We start from the raw sequence: 11,225 nt of genomic DNA, 5'->3' as shown, positions 1-11,225 counted from the left end.
CTATTGTTTACATTTTCTAGCGTAGAAACCTTTAAAGGGGAGGGAAAACGAATTAAAAAAAAAAATCAATCCAGCTTCTAACTTCGGGCTTTGCAACGTAGTGTGAAGTGTTTTTAAAAGGGAACTTGTCAAAAGAAAAGCAGGGTGGGGAGAGGGACAGACAACAAAAAGGACAGAGATGAGAGAGGGAAATGTGACGGAAACAGGATGCAAATTATTTTTGAATAAAAAAACTGCATAGCAAAATGCTACAGAAAAGTAATTGGTTAGGTGCTATCAGCGGGGGGTGGTATAGACATGCACTTTATTTCATCTTCCAACAGATTTAGGCATCATTCTGCAATTGACTCAGTATGGCCAAATCTCTGGCCCATATGATGTCAGGTTTAGGAGAGGGGCATTGTTTTAGAACAGTCATGCAGATCCCATTCTTCCACTAACTGTTCCAGTTTTGGACCATAGAATACCCTAACTGTGCACATCCACAATCATTTGATTGTACAAGCTGTGAAGTTTGTTTTATTTTAAACAAAAAAGGGGAAAGTATGTACTGTTGATGTAGCTGTGTTGGTCCCAGGATATTGGAGAAACAAGGTAGGTGATAGATCATCTTTTACTGGAGCAACTTCTGTGGGTGAGAGAGACAAGCTTTCCCGTTTATTGGGAGATTTCAGAGTAACAGCCGTGTTAGTCTGTATTCGCAAAAAGAAAAGGAGTCCTTGTGGCACCTTAGAGACTAACCAATTTATTTGAGCATAAGCTTTCGTGAGCTACAGCTCACTTCATCGGCTGCATACTGTGGAAAGTGTAGAAGATCTTTTTATATACACACAAAGCATGAAAAAAATACCTCCTCCCACCCCACTCTCCTGCTGGTAATAGCTTATCTAAAGTGATCACTCTCCTTACAATGTGTATGATAATCAAGGTGGGCCATTTCCAGCACAAATCCAGGGTTTAAACAAGAATGTCCGGGGGGGGGGGAAGCGGGTAGGAAAAAACAAGGGGAAATAGGCTTGAATAGAGACTGGGAATGGCTAAGTCATTATGCAAGGTAACCTAAGTTAATTGTATCCAATTTGAAAATGAATTCTAATTCAACAGTTTCTTGCTGGAGTCTGGATTTGAAGTTTTTTTGTTGTAATATCGCAACTTTCATGTCTGTAATCACGTGACCAGAGAGATTGAAGTGTTCTCTAACTGGTTTATGAATGTTATAATTCTTGACATCTGATTTGTGTCCATTTATTCTTTTACGTAGAGACTGTCCAGTTTGACCAATGTACATGGCAGAGGGGCATTGCTGGCACATGATGGCATATATCACATTGGTGGATGTGCAGGTGAACGAGCCTCTGATAGTGTGGCTGATGTTATTAGGACCTGTGATGGTGTCCCCTGAATAGATGTGGGCACAGTTGCAAGGATAGGTTCCTGGGTTAGTGGTTCTGTTGTGTGGTATGTGGTTGCTGGTGAGTATTTGCTTCAGGTTGGGGGGCTGTCTGTAGGCAAGGACTGGCCTGTCTCCCAAGATTTGTGAGTGTTGAGTCATCCTTCAGGATAGGTTGTAGATCCTTAATAATGCGTTGGAGGGGTTTTAGTTGGGGATTGAAGGTGACGGCTAGTGGCGTTCTGTTATTTTCTTTGTTAGGCCTGTCCTGTAGTAGGTGACTTCTGGGAACTCTTCTGGCTCCATCAATCTGTTTCTTCACTTCCGCAGGTGGGTACTGTAGTTGTAAGAATGCTTGATAGAGATCTTGTAGGTGTTTGTCTCTGTCTGAAGGGTTGGAGCAAATTCGGTTGTATCGCAGAGCTTGGCTGTAGACAATGGATCTTGTGGTGTGGTCAGGGTGAAAGCTGGAGGCATGTAGGTAGGAGAAGCAGTCAGTAGGTTTCCGGGATAGGGTGGTGTTTATGTGACCATCGTTTATTAGCACTGTAGTGTCCAGGAAGTGGATCTCTTGTGTGGACTGGACCAGGCCGAGGTTGATGGTGGGATGGAAATTGTTGAAATCATGGTGGAATTCCTCAAGGGCTTCTTTTCCATGGGTCCAGATGATGATGTCATCAATATAGCGCAAGTAGAGTAGGGGCGTTAGGGGACGAGAGCTGAGGAAGCGTTGTTCTAAATCAGCCATAAAAATGTTGGCATACTGTGGGGCCATGCGGGTACCCATAGCAGTGCCGCTGATCTGAAGGTATACATTGTCCCCAAATGTGAAATAGTTATGGGTAAGGACAAAGTCACAAAGTTCAGCCACCAGGTTAGCCGAGACATTATTGGGGATAGTGTTCTTGACGGCTTGTAGTCCATCTTTGTGTGGAATGTTGGTGTAGAGGGCTTCTACATCCATAGTGGCCAGGATGGTATTATCAGGAAGATCACCGATGGATTGTAGTTTCCTCAGGAAGTCAGTGTTGTCTCGAAGGTAGCTGGGAGTGCTGGTAGCGTAGGGCCTGAGGAGGGAGTCTACATAGCCAGACAATCCTGCTGTCAGGGTGCCAATGCCTGAGATGATGGGGCGCCCAGGATTTCCAGGTTTATGGATCTTGGGTAGTAGATAGAATATCCCAGGTCAGGGTTCCAGGGGTGCGTCTGTGCGGATTTGATCTTGTGCTTTTTCAGGGAGTTTCTTGAGCAAATGCTGTAGTTGCTTTCGGTAACTCTCAGTGGGATCAGAGGGTAATGGCTTGTAGAAAGTGGTGTTGGAGAGCTGCCGAGCAGCCTCTTGTTCATATTCCGACCTATTCATGATGACAACAGCACCTCCTTTGTCAGCCTTTATGATTATGATGTCGGAGTTGTTTCTGAGGCTGTGGATGGCATTGTGTTCCGCACTGCTGAGGTTATGGGGCAAGTGATGCTGCTTTTCCACAATTTCAGCCCATGCACGTCGGCGGAAGCACTCTATGTAGAAGTCCAGTCTGCTGTTTCGACCTTCAGCAGGAGTTCACCCAGAATCCTTCTTTTTGTAGTGTTGGTAGGGAGGTCTCTGTGGATTAGTATGTTGTTCAGAGGTATGTTGGAAATATTCCTTGAGTCGGAGACGTCGAAAATAGGATTCTAGGTCACATAAACCAGTCGGAGAACACTACAGTCTCTCTGGTCACACGATTACAGACATGAAAGTTGCTATATTACAACAAAAAAACTTCAAATCCAGACTCCAGCGAGAAACTTTCGAATTAGAATTCATTTTCAAATTGGATACAATTAACCTAGGCTTGAATAGAGACTGGGAATGGCTAAGTCATTATGCAAGGTAACCTATTTCCCCTTGTTTTTTCCTACCCGCTCCCCCCCCCCCCCACGTTCTTGTTTAAACCCTGGATTTGTGCTGGAAATGGCCCACCTTGATTATCATACACATTGTAAGGAGAGTGATCACTTTAGATAAGCTATTACCAGCAGGAGAGTGGGGTGGGAGGAGGTATTTTTTCATGCTTTGTGTGTATATAAAAAGATCTTCTACACTTTCCACAGTATGCAGCCGATGAAGTGAGCTGTAGCTCATGAAAACTTATGCTCAAATAAATTGGTTAGTCTCTAAGGTGCCACAAGGACTCCTTTTCTTTTTGAGCTTATTGGGAGTTCTTCAGGTCTGGGAAAGGTAAGTGTCACAGCTAAAAACAAGACTGAACCTGTACTTTAGCATAAGCTGTTAACACATATTCTAAAAGGACCATTCAAGATTAAGGGGCCTGTTAACACCTCTGTGGTCATAGGACACAAAAAGGGGCAGGGAGAAGGGGGTGCTATACTAGGACAAGTCACCAACTTAAAGCAGCACCAGACTCTGCCACAACAACAGATGCAACACCTGCAGACAAATCTCCACGGCTACAACAATCAATGTCCACCACAACACACCTTTCAAGAGCCATGGGTCCTACACATGTCACAACATGTGGTGCCTATCACAACATGTGGTGTACCTCAGCCAGTGCACTAAATGTCCCAACAGCTATGGGGAGGAAACCAGACAATAACTACACCCTTGAATGAACTCACAAGAAAATGATAGAAGACAAAACTATCATATCACCTGTGGGTGAACACAGTCCTCATCCTCAAAGGAAACCTGCACAACACTTTCAAAAGACAAGCCTGGGAGTTTAAATTCATAACTTTGCTAGCCATTAAAAAACATAGCCTTAATAAAGACACTGGATTTATAGCTTATTACAACACGCCGTAACCCACTAACCCCCATTTTTGTCCTATGACTACAGGCATGCTAAACGGGCCACTTCATCTTCAAAGGTCCCTAAGAAACAGTGGTTCTCAGCCAGGGGCTGCAAGCAGGTTTCAGGGGGTTCTCCAAACATGGCCAGCATTAAGCTTGCTAGGGCCAGGGGCAGAAAGCCAAAGCCCTGCTGCGCCAGACTGCAGCCTGGGCCCCTGAGCTCCACCTCCTGAAGCTGAAGCCGAAGCCTGAGCAACTTATTTTTGCGGTGGCCCCCGGGGCATATTGCCCGGGGCAACTGCCCTGCTTTCTACTCCCGAATACTGGTCCTGGCTTTTATACGCAAAGAAAAAGTTGTTGTGACACAGGTGGGCTGTGGAGTTTTTACATCATGTTGGGGGGGGGGGGGGCGGTTTCAGAAAGAAAAAAGTTGAGAATGCCTGCCTTAGAATATGCACTAACTACTTATGCTAAACTATCTGCTCTATCTTGTATTTAGCTGTGACACTTTGGTTACCTCTCTCAGACCTGAAAAAGAGCTCTGTGTAGCATGAAAGCTTCTCTCAGACCAACAGAAGTTGGTCTAATAAAAGCGATTACCTCAGTCCTCACCCACCTTCTATTTCTAAAAGCGGGAAATTAAAGTTAACCGTTTTCAAAGTCCTTTAAAAAATTACATGCTTATGAAAGGCACAAAGTTTTTAATCTACGTAAAAGTTTTACATGGATTGATTTTACATGGATTGATCTAGGATTTACATTTTCCATGATTCAGGCAAAACATTTAACAATGAAATTCTCCTTGCTTTAGTTAATATTTACAGGGACATAACCAGTTAACTCAAAATAAGTTATATTCAATAAAAGGTAACAGCCTCCCTTCTGAAGATGCTTCTAGAATGCAGGATCTCTTGACGCCAACACGTACAAATGAGACTCATTTGGTGCTGCAGAGTTATATTCAATGGACATCCAATTCTTCAGTACAGGTGATCTTGTACTTTCCAATATAAAAATTATTTTCTAGGGTTATTACTATACCCACAGTAAGGATATAAAACAGTCCGCTCCTTTGTTGTTTTAAGTTATTTCACCAGCCTTTTTCTCTTTTTCAAAAGTGCATCTCGTAATGCCAACTAGAATACAAAAAACAAATAAATAAAATAAATCGTGTTGCATAACAGTGCAATATTGAGGTATTCTTACTACAAGTTTTCAAGTATTTAACTGGTTGCAGAGTAGCAGCCATGTTAGTCTGTATCCGCAAAAAGAAAAGGAGTACTTGTGGCACCTTGGAGACTAATAAATTTGAGCATAAGCTTTTGTGGGCCACAGCCCACTTCAGCCCACTTTATCAGATGCATCTGATGAAGTGGGCTGTAGCCCACAAAAGCTTATGCTCAAATAAATTTGTTAGTCTCCAAGGTGTCATAAGTACTCCAGTTCTTTTTAAGTATTTAACTGAAATACCAATATAGCACCCATCATGCAGCAATCCCCATGTGATGTGAAAACCGTATATATATAAAATCCTGTTCATTGCTGGCATGTAGCCACCTATAGGATGGGAGACATTAGCAGGCAAGATCGCCACACAGGAATTCAAAAAACACACCATAGTTAAAACTGTGGCCTTAATTCAGTTATAGATTGGAGGACAAGTGCTACTAATTATAGCAGGGACTAGATTTTCCTGGATGCAATAGCTGACAGATTTCTTCACCTAACTGTAGCCAAACCAGCAAGATGTGATGCCATTTTAGATTTGGTATTGGTGAGTAGTGTGGATCTCATAGAAGAGCTGATTGTAGGTGACCCTTGGTTCACGTGATCATGAGCTAATTCAGTTTAAGCTAAATGGAAGGATAAACAAAAATGGATCTGCAACTAGGATTTCAAAAGGGTAAACTTTAAAAAAATTAAGGGAAGTAGTTAGGGAAGTGGACTGGACTGAAGCACTCAAGGATCTGAATGTGGAGGAGGCTTGGAATTACTTTAAGTCAAAATTGCAGAAAGTATCTGAAGCCTGCATCCCAAGCAAGGAGAAAAAGTCCATAGGGAAGGGTTGCAGACCAAGCTGGATGAGCAAGCATCTCAAACAGGTTATTAAGAGACAGTACAAAGCCTATGAGGAATGGAGGAAGGGATGAATCAACAAGGAAAACTACCTCTTGGAAGTCAGAAAGTGCAGGGGAAAAGTGAGAATTGCCAAAAGCCAAGCAGAGTTGGACCTTGCAAAGGAAATTAAAACCAACAGTAAAATGTTCTATAGCCGTATAAATAAAAAGAAAACAAGGAAAGAAGAAGTGGGACTGCTAAGCACCAAGGATGGGGAATTTTCCCCTGGGTCAGATTGGCAGAGACCCTGGAGGTATTTTGCCTTCCTCTGCAGCATGAGGCACGGGTCACTTGCAGGTTTAAATTAGTGTAAAGGGTGGATTCTCTGTAACAAAGTCTTAAATCATTATTTGAGGACTTCAGTAACTCAGACAGAGGTTATGGATTGAAGACAGGACGGGGTAAGTAAAGTTCTGTGGCCTGCAATATGCAGGAGGTCAAGAGATCATGATGATCCCTTCTGGCCTTAAAGTCTATGAGTCACCCGACTGGAATCAAGCCAGCCTGCCTGGGCTAGTGCCCTAGGTACTCTATGCACAGAGGTATTAACAGCTATGTATTTAATGTCACACACTTTGCTACTTTGAAACAGAACTTGGCACAAACAATTAGGAAGAGGTACATTGAGATAAAATTGGATATTCACTGCCAAAAGCTTTTATAAAAACAGTAATTTGGAAACAATTTAATTCTTATTTTAAGCACTTAGGAAAGTTTAATATACTAACTAAAATTACCCTTTTAAGGAAAAGCTATTATAACTTTTCTAGTGACACACTAATCAGGCTAGACTTAATAACTTAGTCTAGAAAATATTAAAAATGCCAAGAAACCAAGCAGATTATTTAGTACTTTAGGAAAAAAATCTCGATATATATTGTAAAAATGAGAGGCAAAGACCGCTCATAAACCCCTACACCAAAAACCATGGCAGGCACTGTCGTGATAGGGATCATACTCACACCTAGATAGAATTGATAATACAACCAAGAGTCAGTGAAGTCCTAGATTCAAGCAGTAAACATAGCAGTAGTGACACTTCTTAGACACTACAATAAAAAAATCACTAATGTAATTAATGTAATATAAATGTTATTGCACTGTGTCAATGGTGTTAAACTGGAAAAGATCAGTACAATATCACTCTTGTCCCTTTAAGTAGGTTTAAAGTAATTTCTTTAAAGGGCAAATGAAGCTTCTTAAAAAAAAGAAAAAGAAAAAGAAAGACTGACATTTACAAGTACAGAGTCACTCTAGAGAGGTTCTGCCAGAAATGTAGACACATTTAAAACAGGGCTGTCAATTAAACACAAAACCAATCAACTAGATTAAAAAAATAGTCACGATTAATTGCAGTTTTAATCTCATTGTTAAACAATAACAGAAACACCAATTTAAAATTATAATATTTTAGATGTTTTCGTTTTAAAATATATTGATTTCAATTATAACCCAGAATATGTGTACAGTTCTCACTTGATATTTTTATTGCAAATATCTGCACTGTAAAAAAAATAGTATATTTCATTCACCTCATACAAGTACTATAGTGCGATCTCTTTATCGTGAAAATTGTTGGGACTTGTAAGGGTTAAGTAAAGACCTGGGAAACCACTGGTGTGCTATCATGGTAATAGAGAGTAGGCATAGGCACGCACTATTTCTTCGCTTAATCGATAAAGTTACCATCCTCTCCCTTCCCTTCTGCTTGTTAAGGATAGATAAGCGCTGCAGCTACATAAGGAATGTGGTTGTCTGAAGGATACCCCATGTGTGAAGAAGTGTTATCTCCCCCACCTTCCTTTCCCAGCTACATAAATGAGCTCGAGACATGGCCCTTCCTCCCTTCCCTGCAAACTGCGATTAAGGGAACCTGTGGCTACAATTACATTTCTTTGCAGTATCTTCAAGGTAAAAATGTCTGTAGAATATGCTTAATGCTATAAACAGTAAACAGGGGCGGATATATGATATTCAGCATATAGCTATTAATATTCATTATATGGGCATTCATATTATCAAATAAGGGGTTTGGGGGCATTGTAGTAAATGTGGGTATTTACATATTAACTTAGATAAAAGAGCGTGATGTGATTAACTCAGGGCTTACTCAACAACTGGGTCAAGGGGAACAAGTACCGTAATAAAGAAGTCCATTCACTCAATCCGCCTCTGGGTCCTCCTGCTCATTCTTTCCATCTCTAACAAAAATGCAACTTACAAACGTAGATTTTGTTTCTGAGTGCAGTTATGTAAACACACACAAAAATAAACCATGTCAAACTTTAGAGCCTAAAGTCCACTCAGTCCTACTTCTTGTTCATCCAATCACTTAGACAAACAAGTTGTTTATATTTACAGGAGATAATTCTGCCCGCTTATTTACATATGTCACCTGAAAGTGAGAACAGGCGTTCACGTTGCATTGCTGTAGATAGCACTGCGAAGTATTTGCATGCCAGATATGCTTAACATTCGTAAGCCCCTTCATGCTTTAACTTGTAGTCTCTCAAATGTTTTACGTTGTTTCGTTTTTGAATGCAGTTATAGTAAAAAAAAAAATAATAATCCTACATTTGTAAATTGTACTTTCACAATAAAGAGATTGCACTACGGTACTCGTATGAGGTGAATGAAAAATACTCATCTTTTTTTACACTGCAAATATTTGTAATAAAAAATATAAAGTGAGCGCTGTACACTTTTTATCCTCTGCTGTAACTGAAAATCAATATATTTGAAAATGTAGAAAAACATCCAAAAATATTTATAATAAATTTAAAGTGGTATTCTATTATTGTTTAACAGTGCGATTACAACTGCGATTAATTGCAAAATTTATTTTAAAGGTTTGACAGCCCTAATTTAAAATGGGGATTTTAGCTCTGGAACTATAAAATCAAATTTTAGTTCTTTTAAGCCGTTCCCTTCCCAACAGGGGCCTTCAAGCCTTTTGGCTCAAATCACTAACACACTGCTTGTTTTGCTTCTCGCAGAGATCTGATGTAGCGAGGTAGTCTGGCTGCCTACCAAATCAGAGACGTCAACACCTCAATGCAAGTGCAGAGGATTAGCGAGCTCATTAAAGTACCTAAGCCACTCATTCACAAAGTGAACCTCTTGTGTTTTATAAGAGAGGGTGGAATCAGCACATTGCTGCAGTCAATGGGATCAGCCTAGATCCCACTTTTGTGGGAAATGGAGAAGATACCAAGTAAAGAGCAGATTTAGAGGTACTGCTCCAGAGTCATGTTATTTAATAAAACATCATATAAGAATACCCAGGATCTACTTTCCTCATCTGGTTTGTAAAGAAAAGCCACTGGCGGACCATTCTCAACACTGTTTGGCTGCCTTTAGCAGGGAATAAAAAGCCAGAAACAGACCCTGGAGCTACTCACTGGGACCCAAATCTTACCGACAAAGGGGTGTTTATAATGAAGTCAGTACATATGCTCTACCAAAGAGACAGCTTGGTGAGAAAGCCACAAGGCAGGATTTTCCTGGAAATGGCTCTTTGAGCAAGTATAGCGGCATTATAATAGTCAGCAACATTTTGGCCTTGATTTTCCAGAGCAGATGAGAGGATTTCAGGAGGCACCTTTGATCATAGATACAGCATGCCCAGCCAGAACGAGAGGGAGGACAGACCTGTCTCTGGTGAATAAGGTAATCAGGAAGATGGTGACTGTGAAATGAGGGTTTGAAGAGGAGCCCAAAGGAAAAGAAAAGGATAGACTAAAAGGCCTGTCTGCAAAGCCAATTCTACCACGCAAAGGCAGCATGTTCTGTCCCACTGGTGTCCCTGATTGTAGTATAATCAAAGTTTGATCTTGCCAATGCCAAGGGGCCCACGCTGTGTTATAATTACATTCCCATATTATGCTACAGCCCTAATATAACTTCACCACGATTTGGTGTTTTCTACGCAGACAAGTCCAAGCCAGTTATAAGAAAGCCCCCCAGCACTGGCAGCCATTGGTCTGCAAGAGCCCAGATCTGTGACTGCTACAAAGCTCAGGCATTTGGGTAGGACATAGGCTAAGGGATGTATAGACTGCACAAGGGGCTTTTTTATTGGATTGGTTGGCAAGTGATCATTAGTTTAAGAGAAGCAGCCTATTATATGTTCATTTGAACTAAGCTTTGTCACGGGAAATCTTTAAGTACATAAAACCTCCTAGAGCACGTGAGGGGCGCTTATTTTAGCTGAAATACAAATAACTAAAATTTGTTGCATACACTGCCCCTGACTAGTCTCCAATTTACTTTGTCACCAATGGGCTGAGTATTAAATACTGACCTGTTTTTCCCTGAAGGAACGTTTATTTTTTGTTCGGACATTGTGACTGTATCTCATCATCATAAAGTTCTTCTGCTTTTTCTTCTCTTTGTTAGTGGAGCTAGCGAACGGATTCATTTTAGTTTTTCTTTTCACAAATTCTTTTCTGTCTGTCTTTCCAGCCTACGGAGGAAAAAATATCCAAACAATTAAAGCCCATAGGGTTATCTTTTCTTCTCACAAGTCAGATCATCTAACTGGTCTCCATAGAAATGCCATTTACCCCTGCACACTTTCCACTCCTGGAGCTGCAAATCCAGACTCACTTTGCTTTCCTGAGCGATTTTATGTGCTTTGTGATTGGCTGTTTAACTGTAACTTTTGAATAAGAGCCTCTATTAAAAAAAAAAAAAAAAGGTTTTAAAATTCCCAGCATCAGCCACAGTCAGAGACAGGGAACCAGACTAAAGTTATCCATTGGTCTGTGCCAGGTCGGCAAAGAACCCAGGAGGGGGAGGCAACCAGTTACCTAGCTGTCATTCATGCCTGAGCCCTTTGAAACCTGCCCCTACTGTGTTCTTGTAACTCTGCAGGTTGCAAAGCCTGAAACCCCTGAAAATCTGCAAGGAAGAAGATCT

The 11,225-nt window shown here is 41.1% G+C and overlaps 1 protein-coding gene across 2 annotated transcripts in view; it reads right to left on the bottom strand.

Annotated features, from left to right (window-relative positions):
- Window positions 1-5,162: 5,162 nt before the first annotated feature.
- The window catches only part of SDAD1 (SDA1 domain containing 1), a 36,770-nt gene continuing 30,707 nt past the window's right edge, over window positions 5,163-11,225 (bottom strand). For both annotated transcript variants that reach the window (XM_073340414.1, XM_073340416.1), the window contains exons 21-22: window positions 10,609-10,770; window positions 5,163-5,323 (exon numbers count right to left, since the gene is read on the bottom strand). In XM_073340414.1, the coding sequence (XP_073196515.1) occupies window positions 5,273-5,323; window positions 10,609-10,770 (213 nt within the window). In that variant the 3' untranslated portion in view covers window positions 5,163-5,272. The remainder of the gene's footprint in view (window positions 5,324-10,608; window positions 10,771-11,225) is intronic.

Source organism: Lepidochelys kempii, chromosome 4 (assembly GCF_965140265.1).
Source record: "Lepidochelys kempii isolate rLepKem1 chromosome 4, rLepKem1.hap2, whole genome shotgun sequence".
Taxonomy (NCBI): Eukaryota; Metazoa; Chordata; order Testudines; family Cheloniidae; genus Lepidochelys; species Lepidochelys kempii.
Note: the sequence above shows the minus strand (reverse complement) of the source record. Positions and strands in the feature narration are given on the sequence as shown.